This window comes from Macrobrachium rosenbergii, chromosome 36 (assembly GCF_040412425.1).
Source record: "Macrobrachium rosenbergii isolate ZJJX-2024 chromosome 36, ASM4041242v1, whole genome shotgun sequence".
Classification (NCBI taxonomy): domain Eukaryota; kingdom Metazoa; phylum Arthropoda; class Malacostraca; order Decapoda; family Palaemonidae; genus Macrobrachium; species Macrobrachium rosenbergii.
The window spans coordinates 19,196,290-19,219,910 of NC_089776.1; the positions used below are offsets into that span (position 1 = coordinate 19,196,290).

Here is a 23,621-nt window from a genome sequence, read left to right on the forward strand (position 1 = left end):
AGCCGGAGTTTACAAGATACCGTGTAGTAATTGTCATGACATTTATGTAGGCGAGACAGGTAGATCGCTCTCGCAAAGAATAACAGAGCACAAAAGATCAGTACGTTACGCTTCGGAGAGTTCGGGAATTTTCCTACATATTAGAAATACAGGGCATGTCATTAACTGGAGTGGGGCGGAGTTGGTTTTCAAGAGTAGCTGTCCGTACAAAAGAAAGATGCTGGAATCTGCTATCATCAATCAAACCAACAATATGAACCTGTCAGAGGACATTGGAAATCGGACGCCATTGACACCTTTAATCCTCGCACCCCTTTTGAAGAAGATGACCCAAGAAACGCGACCGCCAGATCCATCGCCAAACGGGAGTTAATGAGGCCAAAAACCACTAGGGAATTTGGTCAATCTCCTCCTTCTTAAGAAACGCCACCTCCTTAACATCGGAGGCCTAAGGCCACACCTTCATGTTTTTGTATATATACCATTGTAACTTTCCACCTGTCCATATTCTACCAGTGAACAGGGGCACAGAAACAAGTGCCTGAAATATATGGTTTCAACGTTTAAATAGTGTTTTATGGGCCTTCTTATTTTCATATTACACTGTAGTATTACAGGAAAAGACATTCATATATATATATATATATATATATATATATATATATATATATATATATATATATATATATATATATATATATGTGTGTGTGAGTATATATATATGTATGCATAGATATAATATAGATATAGATATATACATATAATATATATATAACATAATATATATATATATATATATATATATATATATATATATATATATATATATATATATATATTTATTTATTTATTTATTTATATATATATTCCCAAAGGAGTTGCTGTGAATCTGGAAGGCTGTAACCTTCTGGCGCTAACCGCTCCAAAGGAGGAAAAGTTTGCAGTAAAAAGAAAAATATACCATACCATGCAAGAAAATCTTTACTGTGTTAACGAAATTTGCACGAAGAATGAGAATTGCTCTATGGAAGCGCTCATTCTATCAAAAACAAGAATGTGCCTGACTTCCTTTATCAGGAACTTTCGTGAAACCTCACTCTAATAAGAAGTATAGCGTTCCGGGGAAGTAAGTTGCGGCGCCAGTTATTATTGCATATCGAGTCCCAGTGAACTGGTAAGCACCCTTACACCAGACAGCGAGAATTCTTAGAGGTTGGACCCAAGTTACCACTTTCAATCTTTGTGAATGTGGTAAATAAAATTTAGAGTATACTAGAACCAGTGTTGAACATGAAACTGCCATGTCGATATTCGGTAATAAGACTTAAATATAATTTCTGGGAGGGGTAAAACTTCGTGTAAAATGTGAATGTATAAGTCAGAAATCACGATAAAAAATATCAGTTTGGGAACGTGCATTAAATCTTTCATCTCGTCAGCCTTTGCACGCGTGCATGCATGCATACATACTAGCACATAACTGTAATTACATGTATGTATGCATTTGTTCATTAGCGCACAGACACAATATATATATATATATATATATATATATATATATATATATATATATATACATACTTGGATGTATATATCTATTTATTAATATATATATATATATATACATATGTGTGTGTCTGTTTATATAACGCATATATATATATATATATATATATATATATATATATATATATATATATATATATATATATATATATAAAGATCTGTATATATACATACATATATATACGTATGTATGTGTATATATTGTATTATATATATATATATATATATATATATATATATATATATATATATATATATATATATATATGTGTGTGTGTATGTTCAAATTAACATTGCACATGGATGAGGACACTGAACTTCTTAAAGGCTGGTTGGTATGACAGCTAACCTCTAAGTACATATTACCTCGGGGAACGTGTTCTCTTAGAGGAGCCAATAAATGCCAAACAATCATTGGCTCACAGAACAACTAAAATGTCATGCAATCACGGATTCGTAGCGGCATCTTTCTTCGACTGACGAAACTTTTAATCTAAAATTGCTGAAGAACAAAATTTAAACTTTACTCACAGGAAATATTCCTGAGGAATTTCTTTATTCCCGACTATCAGCGCAGCCATCTGAACATGACAATTTTACATTTAAATCCTGTTCTTTTGGTCCGGAAATCTTTGTGATTAGCTTCTATATATGTTCTTAGAAATTCCTTAATGTACAATAGAAAACGCAGTGACCAAAACCGTCGTTAGTCAAAAAGTTCTGAAGGACTATTATTTTGTCTTGAAAACTTGCGCATGTCGATGTTAGTGTATAAGCTCTGAGGAACATGGTTGTAATTGCGTTGTATTTAGGATTCTTAAAACATTTAAAAAAAAGCTTAAAAGTTTAATCTAATCCCGAGCAGGCATCCTTGATCTTTTTTTTATTGTTTCCATGCTAAGCTTGATTTTAGGATATTGGTTGTTAATGTACCTCAAGAAAGCATTTCCTTGAGTTCTGGCTTAAAAAAAAACAATGTATCATCTAAGTACTGTACCTTCTGTAACAGACAGGTTTAAGACTTTGCTTATAGTATTGGTTGTTAAAAACAAAGTGCTGTTAACTGTAAACGCTTTCTGCTAATATCGTTCTGTCAATGCCTTAAATTAAAGAAGTTTGTTTGAATAGTTCCATTTTAGGTACATTAGTATTTAACGATGTCATGTCTAGTCTGACTGTGAAAGATTCACTGTCCCAATATATTCTTTAGATCCTGAAAAAAATTCTGGAGTTCATAATGTATATTTATTTTCTATAAAAGAATTAAAAATTTAGCTAATCTGTAACAGTGAACCTAGAACGGTGAGTAGGCCTACACACAAACACACATGCACACGCACAGATATATATATATATATATATATATATATATATATATATATATATATATATATATATATATATATACATATACATATGCATGTATATATGTATGTATATATATATATATATATATATATATATATATATATATATATATATATATATATATATATATATATATGTATAACTGAATCATGAAAATATGGAACGTGATGAATATATAGATAAAGGCAAACCCCTATTAGCATGACATTGATTTGGGCTACACTAAACTATTTCAAGTTCAAGTTTGCACTTTGCAACGCTTACCTTTCACATATAACTTAGCAGACTACTAAGTAAAGGACTATAAGTCGAAGTACTCTATTGTTTCTCTTTCTTTCGTGGCATTGCCTTTATATATATATATATATATATATATATATATATATATATATATATATATATATATATATATATACACACACACACAGGTATATATATAAATGTATATATATACAAATATTATTATATATATACTGTACATATACAAAATGGGGTATAACCAAGAGCAAGTTTGGAACGTAGAAAAAAGTAAAAATAAAAAAAAACACTACGAGCGAGCAAAGACATGACGTGTTCATGACAGTGCTGGAAGCCGATAAACAAAGCAAGCGCCGCACCACCACTCTGAGTTATAAATGAAAGCTAAGTGTTGCAAAGTGCAAACTTGAACTTGAAACAATTTAGTGCAGCCCAAATCAATGTCATGCAAATAGGGGGGTTTGCAAGGGGCCAGGTCACCCCGGCAGTCTCTACGATCTTGACACAGACACTGCGCTTATCTGTCTGGCTAAAAGAATATCATATTGAATGTTTTATCAGCTTTCATTTTTCTTGATGACCTGACTAATTAATTGGCATGAAAATCGATAAGTTTTCTATAGTAACATATCTGTTCCTGATTTAAATATATCAAGTCGCTTCTGTTACTTCAACTGAATATAACGGAATCAGGACTAAGAAAAATAACTAAAACTGGAGACTGGTTCAGAATGTGAACTTTGCTTCCTACGTGGTGTAATTTCCTATAATTCAGAACAAATTATTTGGCATCACGTAGCAATAAAATACTAGCTTCTAAAAAAAGACTGTATTAAAAAAAAAGATAAACTGAAATTACTGGACGGAAGGAAAAATAAATATTTTAAACAAAATTTTCCCAGAAAAATACTTTTTGTTTTCATACACGAATTCAGTTCTCAGCGAAGCAAAGGGACCAACAATGACCAATGACCGCACAGTTTTCAGATTTTCACTGAACAATTCGTTCACACCCTCATATGATCGGCGGAATTAAGCACCGTTATGATGATAAGCGCTCGAATGGGTGACCTTCTGGCGCACAACGCCGAAGCCAACTGGACATGGTCTGATCTAGCATTCTCATCCCCAACTGTCTGTTACTGAGAATCGGAAATCTAATACCGCTTATTGTATCTCACCCTAAGGGAAAATGCGGAAAAGTAATTTATGTGTATATATATGTGTGTGTGTGTAATATACGTATATGTGTGTATTATTACATATATATATATATATATATATATATATATATATATATATATATATATATATATATATATATATATATGCTTAAAAATCACAGTAGATGCACATGACTTTAGTGTATAAGCGAATCCCATTGTAAAAAATGACAGGCAGAAGTTCAATACCAAGCGCTTTCAAGTTTATTAACGCATCGTCTGGGACCAATGCGTTAATAAACGTGAAAGCACTTGGTACTGAACTTCTGCCTTATCATTTTATATATATATATATATATATATATATATATATATATATATATATATATATATATATATGTATATATATATATATATATATATATATATATATATATATATATATATATATATATATATATATATATATATATATGTCTCCTCGCTGCTGGGAGAAAGTGAGCTGGTGACTGGTACAATACATGTATACGCTAGCGGGGTCTAAGCGATGTCAGGCACGGCAGCCGATCGAGACTACAGTCTATCCCAAAGCCAAATCAAAGTCCTTCAAAGAAGGCATCGTGCTTACACCGTACAAAAATGGGAAAAAAAGCACGTAAAAGAAGAAGAAGAAGATATATACATATATATATATATATATATATATATATATATATATATATATATATATATATATATATATATATATATATATATATATATATATATATATATATATATATATATATATATATATATATATATATACATATATATATATAAATACATAATATAAGCCAATTCGTAACGGAAAATATTCAGTAGGGTAGTGTCTAGTCACCTAGTGACCCCGTATTATTCAGTTCCCTACGGAGTGGTGTCCAGACAATTATTACCCAAATATCCAGCTTCCTAAAACATGAGTACAAAGAGTCATTGATTTTGCGCAGAGAGAATCGAGCATAATGACTGTAGACACTCAAATACCTTGACAAAGCATGAATCTGATGACCATAAATCTTCTTCTTTAAACAGGGGAAAAATCCAAGGCAAGGAAGGAGAGAATAAGTTTATCAAGGACGAGGCGACGAAATTATAGCTATTGGAAAATGATGATACCGAAAGAAGCACACCGAATCATTACTGCAATCAAGGCCTGCGCAGAGTCCCAGGCGAAGCTCCCTCTCCTTGAAAGTGAGTGTTAATGACTCAGCTGCCATGATGTGTGGACGGGAGTCAAAGTAACGAGTCCATCTATTAGCTTTAAGTAAGAGTTTCTTAGCACGCAAACCCTGTTTGTCAGAACTGAATGACTGTTTATTCCTCAGTGAAATGATACAAACATCTGCAAAACTATTGACTGTTGTTAAGGAAATATTAGTACATATTAATTCTAATACCAGAGGATACAGAAAATATTTGCATGTACACACATATATATATATGTGTGTGTGTGTGGGTGTGGGTGTACATGTGTACATATATGTCCCTATGACCCTTCTAAACCCTGCTAGATAAAATTCATCTCAATAGTTTTGGCCCTCCTAAGAACACCGCTATCCCTTCTTTAAATTTTCTTCGTAATAGCCCCAGGAATTTTTGTCTTCCTGAAATCCATTAAGACCCATGCCACAAGAAATTTGCATACGAGATCAAACTATGAAAATGCTCCTCCTATTTGGTTTTCAAGACATGTCTCTATTTAACATTCTCTCTCTCTCTCTCTCTCTCTCTCTCTCTCTCTCTCTCTCTCTCTCTCTCTCTCTCTCCTCTCTCCCCTTGCCGATTAAGTAAGCTTACACATGGAAAAGTCCAAAGTTTTTTCGTTGCAGGACGTCAGAGTAGAATAAAGCTGTGACCAGGAAATGTTTTGCTTAATTTTCAGCTCCTCTGCAGATTCTTACATGTTACCAGACTGTTTTCGTTTTTATTTACGGTGATTTGCTTCATAACTCTGCTTCCTTATCCTTACTGAGCGGTTCCTCACGAGTACCTTTCTCAACTAGTATTTTCCTCGTTTTGCATCAATAATCTTTTCAAGTCCGCTTCTTTCTCTCCATCCTTCTCCTTTTGTTTTTTTTAATAATGCAATCCTTCATTCTGCTTTTGAAATTAGAAGTGCTTTCCACATTTCTTTATAATGTAGAATTTTTTCCTTTATCCATTTTAAAGTATAATTGTAGAATGTTAAAATACAGTTAAGGTCACTCTTTCAAGATAATTTATAAGTTTCTCGTTACTTTCCTAAAATTAAATTTTTTTAATACAAAATTCAGCCTCTCTCCATTATTCAATTCTCCAACCTATCATAATGTCGAAAAAATTTGAATGTTTGTTTAAATTTCTGTCACGATCACTTTCTTGTTTCAGATGATGATAAAAAATATATCTTTGAGTCGTTTCCTGCTGTTTACAGCACTGCTTTTTAATTGGGTTTCATTGGAGAGAAGTTTGCTTGTTTTGCTCCGTGTCCGGAAAAAGAAAAAATAGAAATTTGGTGAAGAGACCAAGATGCGCATGAAAGCTCAAATTCACAGTGAGATAGTAGAAATGAACTTTTGTGTTGAGGTGATGGCAAACCTGACCCTTGATAGGAAAAAATGGGTTGTGGGGCCAGATTATTCGACCGAGGAACCGCAACAAATGCCGAAAAATCGATATTCACTAAGAGACTGGCGTGAGAGACTGATCAAATTATCTTCCTCTCAAACTTGTGGCTTCCGAAAATAAAGAACCATTGGTGGGTAAACTCAAAGGTGGGAACTGAAAGGTCGTGTTTAGCAGAATTAGAGGAATTTATTTCTGGTGATAGAAATTCATTTCCCGCTATAATGTGGTTCAGATTCCGCAATAAGCTGTAGGTCCCGTTGCCAAGTAACCAATTGGTTCTTAGCCACGTAAAATAAGTCTAATCCTTCGGGCCAGCCCTAGGAGAGCTGTTAATCAGCTCAGTGGTCTGGTAAAACTAAGGTACACTTTTTAGCAGACAAGAGGTTGGAGGAAAGTCGGTTTATTTTGTGTACCAGAAAGCACTACATGGGTGGAGCCACTGATACTGGTTGATGAGGCCACGCACACTAAAGCAGGCAAATACCTAACTCTGGATTCATTGCACCCCAGCGGCCCGGGGACAGCAGGCTAAATGTATATGACTGGAGCCCACCCCCTTCTCCCCTACCAAAATAAAACTCGGAAAATATAGATCCACCACCGGGATGAAAATAGGTTACGGAGGCACAGCAGGCAGCTAGATTCCATTAGATACACAGCATTAGGCTTTTAAGGATGGTCGACTGCTACTAACGACGACAGACAACTGACCTGAGACGTCTGCGTGAATGAAAAGTTCTGTGACATCGCTGAAATGAGTGACCAAGTCTCCGCTTCTCATAGGTACCTCTTATTTTCTCTTATTTTTCTCTCATTTTCTCACTTTTTGTGTCCATACAGACAATATACAGATTAACAGGTTCCGTGAGCTTTCTTTCTTTTAACTCCTGAGATTTTGTATTCTCTTCATAATTTTTCAAGTTCCTGATTCCCATAACCCAGCTCCTTTCAACTTTCCGTTATATTCTCCCTTTGGAATATAGAAATCTCTCTGTCGTTTCCATTCAATCTTTTCGTGTCTTGGCTCCTTCTATTATTCTGTCGCCAGTCCTGGGTATAATGTGAGCATCTGACTGTCCAAAATGCTGACTTCCGTAAAAACAGAGATACATTCATACGTACACACACACACACACACACACACATATATATATATATATGTGTGTGTGTGTGTGGGTGGGTGTACGTGTTTGTGTATGTACGCTAGATAAATATGATATGGTGTACACGTACACATATGCTCATGTGTTTTTATGGAAATTAGCATATATACATATATATACATACATACACACACATATATGTATATATATATATATATATATATATATATATATATATATATATATATATATATATATATATCTGTTTGTGAGTGAGGAGAGAGAGAGAGAGGACAAGGAAAATCCCTTTGTGCTATGCAATACGCGCGTTGCACAGCCCCACTCATAATCGACTCGAAGAGTTCAGTCACCCCCAAATATAACATAAATAAATATCACCTCAAGTCCATTGACCCCTGAATGGGTAAATCAATAGCAAGTAAAGTGCTCACGCACAATGCTCTCACAATCCTCAAAATTCCCCAGGGACCAAAATCCTTTGTAATCGAGCGGTAGAGACAACTCTCCGGCACGACGGTACTGGAACGGTCATCAGTTAAATTCAATGCATAACAGGACAAACGCCATTCATTGATGTATTGGAAGACCGTGCGAACGCTCTTAGCCCAAACCAGGAATCCAGACGATGGGAGGTGAGCTTTGCCTCAGGAACCTATTAATTATTAACATCTAAATTAGGGGACCTCGTGGTATTGCCGTCTCATCAAACAGAGTTTTATGGCTGTTAAGACTGAGAGAAAAAGGAAGCCACGCAAATTTTACTGTTATGGGGTTTTTTATCTCTCCTATTTCTTTAAAAGCTACGGTTACTTTTAAAAACCCTTATTACATTTATAAGTATTCATTTGATAACCATATATTTCTTCACAGGACTTGAGATCCATAATATAACGACAAACACTTCCAAAAAAAAAAAAAAATGTGGCATGTCTTAACCTCGACTTTTGTCTTCCTTGTGTGAACTAAATTTCCAAACCATCTTGCTTTCACTGCCATTCAAGGAAATTTATCCATTTACATAACGTTTGCGCGAAAGCTAGACGAACCTAATTGTCAGGTAAATGATGCGAGATTTTAACCTAAACAACTGCAGGCAAGAAGAGAGACGGATGGCAGTTTGCCTCAAGGGGACTGATCTGCTACGATGAGTATTCATTGTTGGTGCACGAGACAGGCGATGCAGTGTTCACTTTCTGCATCGGGATCCTTCCTTGACTGAGCACTGAAGAGGCTGAATGCAACAGTGCAGTTTTTCTCTAAAGTCTGTCTCTTATAACGAGCAAGGTTTACCAGTGGTATTCCCATGGCTAAATTAACTGAAAACTTGGGTCTAAAGTCTGTCTCTTATAACGAGCAAGGTTTACCAGTGGTAGGCCTATAGATATTCCCATGGCTAAATTAACTGAAAACTTGGCTAAATTAACCTTGGCAGAATCTCTCTCTCTCTCTCTCTCTCTCTCTCTCTCTCTCTCTCTCTCTCTCTCCTCTCATTTGTCTTCGTAGGGCAACAGTAACACCCTTTGCTCACAACCGAGAGAAAAGCGTTCGATCCCCGGACAAGGTGAGGAAAACAAAAGTTCAGGACATTTTCCTTCGAGATCCACATGCCTCCGTTGAACTAAAAGGGAAATGAAGGTATAGCTGTTAGTGAACTGTTGTGGATCGTAGCTGAGAGTGGAGAGTGAATAAAAATAGAAAAATAACAAACGCAAGTGATCAGTACTCTGTCAAAATGTACATCATCACAAGATTACAGAGCGGGAGGGCCTCGACGAAGTAATCCTCACCCACCGGGATAAAATCACGAAACAGTAACGACTAAGTTTGCTCATATTTGCTAGAAACCTAAATCCCTGAAAGATGCGCAATACCAACTAAATATAGCAGAAACTATCACAGTTTTCATGCACTTTTATTGAGAAGGCTAGTAACTCAAGAAACAGCCGGCGGGGGTCTTAAACGTTCAAAATTATATCCATCACGAATGTGAACCCACTCATGCATGAATGTAGCGTGAGCTCGAGTAGCACGCTTGTGGTGCTTTTAAAAACGTCTGTTTATAAAAGTGTCTGTCAGTTTTCGTCGATCCAGGTCACAGTGTCAGGACGGTAAGCATGCCAAAATATCAGGAGTTTTCGACTCAGGACGTGTGATGCACATGGCCTGAAGATTATGTAATGCGCATACTGGTTAGTAAACTTGAACCGTCAAAAATGACAATAACATAAGAGAGGGTCGAGACGGCACGTCCAGTCTCTAGGGATGTTACGTACCGTCCTAAGTTCGGACCAAGGAACCTTTTATAGGGGCCAGTGGTGAGAGAATCCAGCCCCGAACTGGACAACGGTAAGTCTAAATGTGACGTCTATTAGTCAGAGACCTTCGCTGTTACACATTAAAATATAAGGATACACTGTATTTTGTATCGGAGAATAGATTACAGAATTTCCCACGACGTGTATGTGTGTGTGTGTATATGTATATATATATATATATATATATATATATATATATATATATATATATATATATATATATATATATATATATATATATATATATATATATATATATATATTATATAAATATAGTATTTTTAAATCTGTCTATACCTCGTATAACGTAAGGACAAACTAGCTAACCCATTATTTAAAAATAATAGATATCCAATGCAATAAATCGTGTTTCATAAACGTTACCTAGAGTATATTTTACAATAAATATCTCCTATAAATGTTTCAATATACTGTTATACATTTTTCTGGAAGAAAAAGAAAAACGAGAAGACAAAAAGAACGCATAAACCAAATGGAACTGACTACATAAGGAGTGATCTGGTAAAGCAGAGCGTATAAAAGTAATCGGGTCAAAAGTTCAAACACCGAAAGTTTAATCCATATCTTGGTACTAATTTGGCTTGTTATCTACGCGTCACCTCCGAGGTGCTAGCACTAAACATGGCGGAAGCTCAGTGGGACGCCGTGTTTAGTACTAACCCCTCGAGGATCAAAGACATCGTTTATTAATATAATTTATCGACCACACAATATAGAAATGGGTGCATATAACGCTTTGATCCCCAAGGGGCTAGTACTTAACACGGAGTCCCATTGAGCTCCCGCCATGCTTAGTACTAGCACCTCGTGTATGAACATATATACAGAACTGCATAAAAACAGTTTCAGGGTAACGGTAGACGGACAGCTGATAAGGAACAAAGACATGAATGGCAGATGACATTTCAGTCTTCGTACATTAGAAGTAACAAAAAAGTTATAAAATTTGTTCTAGCTATGGGAATTGCTATAAATCAGACAACTGTAAATAACGCTAAATTCTCTCTCTCTCTCTCTCTCTCTCTCTATTTATTTAAAAGAATTACTTGTACCAATGTAAATTTCCATCTAATTGAAATAATACTTATGGACAAGAATTAAAATTGAGCATCTTACCGAAAAGCATTTTTGCAAAAATAAGTAACTCACCTTGGCGTGGGGTCATTTAAATAAAAAATTATACCACTTCAAAACTGAGTCTAAGATAATGAATGAGAAACAAAAAAATTTAAGATGGCGAGGAATGGCAAAATGCTACTTTTTACACTCCATGGTAACTAATGTAATCTAATACCTCCGGGAAAATTATGCTCTAAACCACAGAATTAATTCTTGTAATGTCACAACATTGGCAATTCGCTCATCCCAAACCTCTGAAATTCACCAGACTCAAACAAAGACACGTCCTCGTGTTGCTGACACGAGAGAGAGATCAGTCATCGGAAGTCCATTCCCACAAAATGAGAGTGTCCCGATCAAGAGTCCCACACCGGAACTTTTTCCTGCTCTGCACTTTCATACGTGCTGCCCATGGGGTTCCTCCAGATAGAAATCACACCTGTGAGGAAGAAACGCCGGTGGTTGACAACCCTGGGTCCTAGAAATGTTAACTAACTGATATCAGGGTCCTGGCAATGTTTCCTAACATCAGGGTCATGGAAATGTTATCGAATATGTTGTTCCTAGAATTATTGCATAATGTCCCAGCCAGGAAATATCGGCGAACAGTCCAGGAAATGTTCCCAGCATCATGGTCCTGGAGATTTTTCTAATATCAGGGTCTTGATGTTTCTCATCACCAGAGTCCTGAAAATGTTGCCTAACATTAAGTTCCTGAAAATGTTACCTAACAATACGAGCCTTGAAATGTTATCAAACATCAGGATCTCTTTGTAATATTACTTAAATTGATGGCCCTGAAAAGTGACCGATCGTCCGGAGAAAAATATGAAGAGATTAGTAAACTGGAAAAGTTACATATTGCCGAGGTGTATCGAAAATAAAACAACAAATAGTCTGCATCCTGGTCACGATTGCTTTTTCAATGGCATGACCATGTGAGTGCCCTCGGCACCTGCGTAACAAGGGAGAGGGGACGAGAGCTAACTGTGAGTCATGTCACGCATCACGAACGCGTAACAACGGATCACGAAAAAACAGTTGTGGGTGTTGACCAGTAATCCCCTCTTTTAAATTATCGGGATGTTATTATCGTGCTTTGACGCTTTATCCTCTCTCTCTCTCTCTCTCTCTCTCTCTCTCTCTCTCTCTCTCTCTCTCTCATACAGACACACAAATACACATTCATTGATACTTACAGGACTCGTATTCAACATAGTTTCCCATAACCCCAATTTCTCTCGAAGTAGAAATGTTAATTTAAAAGATTATAAATTCGTTTGCTAATTCGAAGTTAAAAATTTAATCACCAGTTTTTCTTTATATCTTTTTACCTATTACCACACGGTCTCTCTCTCTCTCTCTCTCTCTCTCTCTCTCTCTCTCTCTCTCTCTCTCTCATATTTCGCCCAAACTTTTAATGCTATTACAAGTACCAATTACATTTCACCCACTGTTTTGCTGGCTTTTTTTTTTTTTTTTTACCTGACCTTCTTGTTATTATGAGTTACTTTCGACATCCTGGTATTGCGGTAACCAAGTTCTGTTGTGCTTACTTTCTAATGATAAATACATATGCACACATACACACACACACACACACATATATATATATATATATATATATATATATATATATATATATATATATATATATATATATATATATATATATATATGTATATATATATATATATATATATATATATATATATATATATATATATATATATATATATATATCTGTCAATAAATATGTCAAGATATATATTACATATACATACTGTCAACCTAACGGTCCGAAAAAACCCGAGAGGTTCAGTAGGAGAATAGGTACCAGCCCTCGGGCTGGAAAGTTAAACAGTGGGCCTGGTAACACACTGGCCACATGTCATAAGCATTGGGACCTGTCCCCCACTGGCTGTCAGCTTAAGAAACAGGAGATCAGCGCCTGTCCTATGAGCCTACAGGGGCCCAGGAGGACTTTAACTTAACTTTTTAACATGCAACTATATATATATATATATATATATATATATATATATATATATATATATATATATATATATATATATATATATAGGTACATATATATATATATTTATATACATGTATTGCTTAATATGTATGTACAGCATATATGTATATATGTAAATATATATAATATATATATATATATATATATATATACATATACTGTATATATTTACTAAAAGGACCTCATTCAAACTGGTTGGTATCTAATGAATGAGGTCCTTAAATTCTACTAATGCACAGAACAATTGTGTATGTGATAAAGTTAATACATATATATATATGTATATACATAAATGTATATATATATATATATATATATATATATATATATATATATATATATATATATATATATATATATATATATATATATATAAGTATATATATATATATATATATATATATATATATATATATATATATATATATATATATATATATATATATATACTATATATATATATATATATATATATATATATATATATATATATATATATATATATATATATATATATATATATATATATATATAAATGAAATTTATATACGATATGCCATTCTTCTTAGTGTGACTAGTGGGATATGCATACAACCTCACTTATTAGTAAATGCTGTAGGTTTTAAACTCTTAAAGACTTTAAGACAAACAGGGGAAGGTGCAGGCAAGAGCATTGCTGTTACCGAAGCCCATGTCTCCACTAACGACTGACGCCTTATTTTTGTTGTCGTGATGGGGAGAACTCCAGAGTCGCCTGGGAATATGGGCTCAGTAATCTTGCATTGATTAAGCCGTATATTTACAGAAAGAATCGCAAGAAATTGGAGTGAGTCTTTACAGAATTCTATAGTTTATATCTTACATTTTTTTTTCAAATACTTCCTCTCCGTTTATATAAGTACAATAGCTTTTTATCTTTTTTTTTCTCTTTGTATATACATATTTGTATTGTATTAATGTGATTTGGTGTCTTTTTGTGTCCTTCGTTCTCATTTACTTTTTCGTATGGGGTCTGAATTTTTTTGAACTAATGTCTGATGTTCATGTTTATCTTATCTTTCTGTTTTTTGTCAGTCCTGCGATTTCTTGTTCACTATTTTTTTCTTTGAACTTCCTTTGCTTTCTTTGTACTAACTTCTTACCTTTGTCTTATTCACCCATCTTATCTGCATACTTACCATTTGGCTAATGTCAAAAGATTGTTTATTAAAAAATCTTTAAACCTGCATTAATTTTTTTATAATACGTGATTTGCAGTTGCCTTAAACCAGATCTTTATCAGAGCGGTCAGAGCTCGAGTGAACAGGAACTTGGAAGTTTCACAATAATCACAGTGGATGGAGAAAAGCAATATATGTCATTTGTGCGCATTCTATGTGCGTTTTTGTGCAAATATGTATACAGTTATTAACCTTTACCTTTAAGCTAGAGTGATTCTAAAGTATGTTTCCCTCATATACTTTGTTCAACCACTCAACCACTATGTCACCATCGTGTTACAAATCTCATTTGAATTCTTATCAACTACTGGAGTCTGGTGTATACCAATTCTTCAGCCACTTAATTTCCTTCTTTATGTTCTCAAAGTAATTCACCTCCTGTCTCTCTCTATCCTGTACAGAAAATATATCTCCAAAATGCAGCCTTTTCGTTCTCATTAGACTGGCTTCCTTTTCACAATGAGGTCGAGTTCCTTAGAACTGCTCTCAAAACTTTATTCGAAAACCTATCTAAAAAAATTCTAGGATAACAAATTTCAGACGAAAATGTCTGCACCTACAGCATCTAAACTTGATTTTAATGCTTTTCTGCCTTTTACGAATGAATGGTGACAAGTTTTTAACTATATTAACCTAGATTTAAAAGAAATACTTTTTTTTTGTCTTAATAAACTGGTTCTAAGGAACCAGTAACAACTGGTTCATTTTTTAGATTTAAAAACACTGTTGTCAAACTTTATGCGTTCTAAGATTTATAAATACACTTGCTCGAGTTGTATCCCGGGACTTATATCGCCTCAACCAAAAAATTGCTAAAAGTGCGAATCGACTCTCTTCGTGTTGTCAGCCGTAGAACAGGCTGCACTTTGAGTAAGAAGGAATTTCCCAACACAAGGGAAAATGCTAAACAGTGTAAATCCCTTTATTTCTTATGACGATTTTGAAAAGGCATAGCTAGCTTCTGATGAAACCTCTCTCCATTTTCTCGAGTCTTGAACCATCAAACAACTGGTTCCATCATTGTACATTGTACAGACAGTTTTCGTCTGCCCCTCTGTTTATAGGTTAAGATGTTTCCTCGTTCTTTTTGTGCCCTTCTTGGTCGCCCAGTTTCCATATTTTGAGGCGTTAGGTTGGTTCTAACTCTACGTTTCTGTTTTTAGTATCTAAATTTTTAAGATTCATGCTTTTTGCTGAATCACATGTGTTTATTTTAATTGCTATTACTTTTGTATTTTAGCCCTGATGATGAAGCCATGCTTCGAAACGTTGACTGGAAATAAACTCGAAACATGCATCACCTCCTTTTTGTCATCCTATTTACACTATGTATCCAACTTCCTAGAAGTCAACACTTTCCCGATTATACATACACATAGATACATACATACATACATACATACATACATACATACATACATACATACATATATATATATATATATATATATATATAGAAAGATATATATATATATATATATATATATATATATATATATATATATATATATATATATATATATATATATATATATATATAGAGAGAGAGAGAGAGAGAGAGAGAGAGAGAGAGAGAGAGGACGCTGTTTTAATCAGTAAAGCACCACAAGATTTACAAAGTTAGCATTACATGATGCATCATATAACCAGAGAGATGGCAATCAAAGAAAATCTAAGAAAAACAGGAGTAATGGAAACAAAGGATGCACAAAGGGAGGATATAGCATCAGATGATGCAAGGTTTAATTAGGCTGACGATGACATCCAGTACAGGTTCTCTTAAGTTGGAATTTAGTGAAAAAAAGAGTCATATCTGAAAAAGGGCCATATTTAAAATCAGATAGACTGAAATTGCATACAAAATTCACTTTAGATATAATTTTGGTATGATTAGCATTGTTATGCGGACATGAATCGTGGTATGACAACGAAAGTCCTCTTTAAAAGATTTAGTCGAATTGAGAATAAAGCTTTTGGAAGAATACTACGGGTCCGATGCAAGGACAGATTGAGAAATCATGCCATAAAAAAAAAAACTGCGGAGGTCCCACATGTAGATAAAACAAAGGTGAAAAGGAAATGGAGATGGCTTGTACATGTCCTTGCACAAACCCCTTGGAGAACAGTAGTGGTAGCATCAGCTGGGTTCGTGTGGGGACCAAAAGAGTTGGAAGACTTGGAAAAGAAGTATGAAGTGGGAGACTGGAGATGAGTGGAGATCTAAGGAAAACACAACATTTGAAAGACGTGGATGACAGGTCTTTCAATTGAAAGGCAAGGGCGCTGCCCACTAGGCCATACAAGTCTACAAAGAAGTTTGAACCTGAGAGCAACTCCACCCAAGGAACTGCCTGGGCAAGCTAACTGCTTGTCAGAAACAGTCAGAAATTTATTTCTGTTCCACACGTGAGTATGTGTTGACTATTTCTATCTTATTCGCTCAGAAGGGATAATTCGAATGAAATGCTGTCAACTGGGTCATTGCTGAGTCGGGAAGTTGGGGAAAACACGCTGGTATGCAAGCAGTTAGCTTGCCCAGGTAGTTCCTTGAGTTGCTCTCAAGGTTCCAACTTATTTGACTTGTATGGCCTACAGTGTATCTATACCAAAAGACAGACTCTAATCCTGATGTAGTCAGAAACATTTATTTATATATATAATTCCCTTTCTGTGTACGTTATTCCCAGGGCAACGTGAATGTGATATCATGTGATATTTTATCCTTTATAAAGAGTAGTGTGATAGCTGAATGGGTAAACGACTATCACGTGTATCTATACCAAAAACGACAGACTCTAATCCCGGCATATAAACACTATTATATATAATTCCCTTTCTATTCCCATAACGTATATATCATGTGATATTTTTGCCTTGATATTTGTGAGTATAGAAACGTCACGTGTATATATAAAACTTTATATATATATATATATATATATGTGTGTGTGTAAAATATAAATAGGAGAATATATATGTATGTATATATATATATATATATATATATATATATATATATATATATATATATATATATATATATATATATTCAGCTATTTATCACATTGACTTTGTGGTAATCCTTGGGATTAGACGCCACTCAGGAATCTTAAGATGGCTCCCTTCACAGAAACCAACTGGCAAGGAAGCCATGCATGTGGAAGATATCTAAACAGGACCCTAGATCTGTTAAGAAGATTAGATTAATATCCTTCAGGACTCAAGGCTGACAGCGTTGCAAGATAATGACCGCCTCACAGAGCCCTCTGAAGAGGTCGAGTCAATTGACCTCATGTCTCAGTGGGTCAATCAATAGTGAAATCCACACAAAGACGATTCCCAGTCCCTCAGGCTCAAATAGAAGAAACAGCAGCAGCTGAGAACGATTGCCTTCGTTGGCTGTTAAGTGTCTGGAGAGCTACACACCAGAGGTCATAACGAATACTGGAAAAGTATCGACAACAGATCTGATGCCTGACCATTAGCAGTTGAAAACTAAAATTGTTTCTTACATATATTGAAAATAGATCTGAAGTCTGGCTCTTAGCAGTTGCAAACGGAAATTGTCTGTTACTAAAGTGTCTCCTACCGGGAGAGCTCGATATAAAAAAGGTGTTGCAACCATGCAACTTAAAATATCCATACATAATTACACACGTGCACACACACATACGCACGCGCACGCACACACATATATCTATATACATATATACACACACACACACACATATATATATATATATATATATATATATATATATATATATATATATATATATATATATATATATGTGTGTGTGTGTGTGTGTGTGTGTGTGTGTGTGTGTGTGTGTATAATTCTCTAAGAAAAAGGTGAACGATAGCAAGAGTTATGAATCTAATAAGTATATTCTGTTCTCGGGTTTTAGAACCCTTCTCGAAGTATGGGAATCTTAATGTGGCTGGAAAGTTATTCTTATAGTTTTCAATTCTTCAGTTTTGCCCTTGGAATTATTTTTTAAATGTGGGTTTAATATTCAAATAAAAACGTGTGGGAAGTACAAACTCCAATAATACCTAGATTTCGCAATTCTTATTCATTTATTTTTTTCTATGACACACTTCTCCACGCCCTAAAGCCCAAAACATCAATCCTTTTGTAAAGGATGCTGCAGACGAAAATAAAAATATTATATGTAAGCACACACGTATATATATATATATATATATATATATATATATATATATATATATATATATATATATATATATATACGTATATATATATATGTATATATATATATGTATGTATATATATATATATATATATATATGTATGGATATATATGTATATATGTATGTATGTTTATATATATATATATATATATACATATATATATATATATATATATATATATATATATATATATATATATATATATATATATATATATATATATACCCCAAAGCCAAATCAAAGTCCTTCAAAAGAAGACATCGTGCTTACCCCATACAAAAAATGGGAAAAAGCACGTTAAAAGAAGAAGAAGATATATGTTGCATTTCAATGTTGTTACCATAAAAGTGGGACAGACACTAACTCGTAAAACGAAACGCTGAGGGTCTTCAATAATTCATTAACTTCATTCAAAACAACTGGAGCATTACTTTGAAGGAATCTACTCACGTGATGCTAGGAAGGACATCACGATCATAAAGAAACCAAAGGAATTACAAGGACGGTTTTGGTGTCCATCAACCCATACGATAATTTCAATAAATTTCGTCTCTGTTTATAAACAATTATTCATAATCTTAGGCTAACTGAAAAATTGTCTTGTTCGTGTTAATGGTTTGATACATCCAAAAAGAACGTCGAACTGGGCGAATCTTCCAACGTAAGAGCGAGCAATGGTATAAAAACAGTGAAAGTGATTTGCAACGATCGCAATGCGAATAATCTAGGTTAAACAAACTCCCGGTGAAAAAACAAGTGTGTTGACTGTCATCCGCGGAGCCATTACCTGCATTTACAAGAGCGTAAATAAATACATGCCACTTCCGTCTAACTAATCATTTCTTGTGCAAAATGCAAAAATTCGCGTGGCCTTGCTGATATGACTTCACTATTATCTCCGGCTGACACCACACAATGAACTCCCAATTAGCGAAATATTCGGAGTGAAATATTCGCGGTCGACAGATCATCGGGAGGAACCGTACATTTCTTCAGCCCTCACTGCTATGCGCACATCAGCGCTGGTTCTGAAGACTTCAGACGGTTTTGCCATTACAGCTTAATCGAGTATTCTTTCCCGTTTCAAACTTTATCAGTTCCCTTACCATTACGTCTTTATAATAACAAAGAACTAAAATCCCCATATACATCATTTAAGCAAACAAAAGGAATTTTAGTAGACAATCTCTACGACCATTTCTTCATTTTGCAATAAGCTGTTGGCTTAGTTAAGTTAAACTCGCAAAGTACTCTTTTAAAACGATTAAACTTCTCATATTCATGAAACCAATATGAGAGTCGAAAGGAAAACTGTCGTAATTAACTGACAACATCAAACCTATGAAACAGAGAAATTTTGTCATTCAAGGACTAAAAAAGGGCGTTCCTATTCTGTCCGGCAACACCTTTTGTGTATTGCTTTGAAATCCAGCTGAATGGCGCCTACGGTTGGTTGGCACAGAAGATTTTTTCTTTAACATGATACCTTATTCGCCTTTCAGGGGATCATTTCAAAGGCAAGGCCTCAGTTACTGTCTCGCTCCCCTCTAATTCTTAACATACTGACGTAAGCCGTTGCAGGTCCAACTTCTATTGCCTCTTAAGCGTTGCATACAGATGCACATGAACTCCATCAGCAACCGTCAACCCCTTTACGTGAACAGCACTATTCATTTTCATCTTGTATAACTGCGTGTGTACAGTTTATTTAAGAAATGCATTTACTATATACTTCTACCTAACTGTACCCGTGTACTATACATTATAGACAACCGGGCACAAACGTAAACAGAAAAAAAATAATTAACTTCAGTCAAATATATTTGACTGAAGTTAATTAATGATAAGTAAAAAGGATTATTTTTTATTTAAATGTTTACGGACATGTACGGTCAAATATATTTGACCGTACATGTCCGTAAACATTTAAATAAAAAATAATCCTTTTTACTTATCATTTTTTTTTACATGAAGAACATATAACCTTTTATTAAAAGAATATAAATCCAAAATGTTTAAAGCCTCAGAAACAACGATCCCAAAATAGAAGTAGCGGAAAAAATGACAGTGTCTGGCAAGGAGGCCGCTTGCTCAAGCACGCGAGCAGACAAGATTTTTAATCATCAGTAAAACTCAAAACAACGAAACTGCAACGGGAAGTTTTTGACGTCTCAAGTACGATGTTTTTGACAAAAAGAGAAGCTCTCTCTCTCTCTCTCTCTCTCTCTCTCTCTCTCTCTCTCTCTCTCTCTCACACACACACACACACACACAAATAAATACCTGGATGTCAAAAATTTACCATTTTTTTTTATCTTACCTTTTACATATACAGAAAATTTTATCATATACTGCATCAAGCAATGATTTTTTTTTTTTACTCATTTCCGACAACCTGATTTAATAATACCCAGTTTTGTTTTCGAGCACTTCATTTCAACTACTCATTTTCAAGATACTTTCTGACTTACTAAGGAAAGACATAATTGTAAGGACAGGAAGACAGCACACCGGAAATGTACCAGCAAAGCTTCCTCAAAGAACTCTTCTCAGCGAGGGAGCAAAGTGGGAATACCAAAAAACAAAACTTGCGAAGACAAAATACGTGACTTACCGTCGACAGAAGAATGGAAGGCAGTACGGGATGGAGGATCGAGGGGCTCACTCGCGTCGCCGCCAAAATGAATGTCAGGAGGAGAACGACCGTTTTCATCCTGCGGGGTTCGTAGAACAAATGATGAAGTATGAATGACGGGGAGTGAAGCGCACGGGGTTCAGTGCGATTAAGCTAAAAAGATGTTAAATAAATACACAGGTTTGAAAGTTAAGCTAAGAAAAACAGGTTTCAATGTTAAATAAAAGAACTAAATAAAAACACAGGTTTGAAAGTGCTTAAGCTAAGAGAAATATCAGGACAGGTTTCAATGTAGCCTAATTAACCGTAAAAGAACTGAAATAAATACACAGGTTTGAAAGTGCTTAAGCTAAAAGAAATATCAGAACAGGTTTCAATGTAGCCTAATTAACCGTAAAAGAACTGAAGGAGGGCAATATACTAATTTGAATGAAGTGAAGACAGAGATAAAATTCAACGAAGAACAAAATGCTCATCTGACTAAGCTGAATAATAAAAACCTAATGACAATATATGGAAAAAGAATTATCACAATAAAAACATGAAAAATGAATGACAAACAGCAATGCACAAATCTGAATAGGTAAAAGTTAAAAAAATAGGAAGAAGATTATAAAATGGATGATAAAAGCAAAATATACACATGATTACGTTAAAAAATATAGAGGCATATAATAATGACTATAGACGACAGAAAAATATGGAATCTAAAATTAAATCTTTCAGTTAAAGTGGACTATACCGATAAATCGCATGAATGACTGTAACCTTGACCTCGATTTTACTGATTAAATTATTATTATTAATGAAACTGTATTCATATGGAACAAGATTTTACAGGCATTGACTTGAAATTCAAGTTTCAAAGAATATTATTATTATTATTATTATTATTATTATTATTATTATTATTATTATTATTATTATTATTATTATTATTCAAAAGTGAAACCTATTCATATGGAACAAGCCCAAACGGGCCACTGACTTGAAATTCAAGTTTCCAAAGATTATTATTATTATTATTATTATTATTATTATTATTATTATTATTATTATTATTATTATTATTATTATTATTATTATTATTATTATTATTATTATTCAGAAGTGAAACCTATTCATATGGATCAAGCCCAAAGGGGCCACTGACTTGAAATTCAAATTTCCAAAGAAAATGGTGTTCATTAGGAAGAAGAAGTAAGAGAAAGTAAAGAGAAATACAGAAAGAAGAGATTCCACTTATTAAAAAAAGAAAAAATAAATTAATAAATAGATAAATAAATAAAAATATATTAAAACTCAAGAAGAACAGTATTAGGGTAGTAATGCATTGCATTTACTCTTGAACTTCTGAAGAAGTTCCAACTGCACTACATCCTCTGGGAGACTGTTCCACAGTCCAACCGTGTGAGGAATAAAGGTCCTCGGGAGCTGAGAAGTTCGACAGCGAGGCACATTGACTGCATATTGACGCACTGGATAGTCGTAGTTTAATGCAGGCTACGATAAAAATAATTGGCATGAGGAATGCGTGAATGGAAATTGAGATTCATGGCATTAAGTAAGTCACTTGGAACGTATAAAGTCGTGCGTCGTTTTACAGCGACCAGGAATGATTTTGTTCGTATAATTTGGTGTTGCAAAGACTCTTGCCATAAACGGCGGAGGTACGTTTTTAGATATTCGTAATTTAAAGTAAAAAAAAAAATAGTTTCCAAAAAAATCCTTCAAGAAATATTCTCTAACTACAGTAAGTGTAAAATGGGTAATTGGGGTACTGCTACTAACTTAAAACAATTATAAACATAATGTAAAAAAAATGTATATAGGCTTATAGGAAACAAGAAAGGTAGAGCCATACCCTGTACTCTCCCACTCAAGCGAAAGATTTAGTAAACAGTAATACATGCAAAGAAAACTTGTTAA

At 34.2% G+C, this 23,621-nt stretch overlaps 1 protein-coding gene across 1 annotated transcript in view; it reads right to left on the reverse strand.

Moving 5' to 3' along the window:
• The window catches only part of LOC136825003 (MAM and LDL-receptor class A domain-containing protein 1-like), a 102,392-nt gene that overhangs the window by 65,741 nt on the left and 13,030 nt on the right, over positions 1 to 23,621 (reverse strand). Inside the window, exon 2 of the mRNA XM_067081000.1 lies at positions 21,672 to 21,771. Within this exon, the coding sequence (XP_066937101.1) occupies positions 21,672 to 21,770 (99 nt within the window). The 5' untranslated portion in view covers position 21,771. The remainder of the gene's footprint in view (positions 1 to 21,671; positions 21,772 to 23,621) is intronic.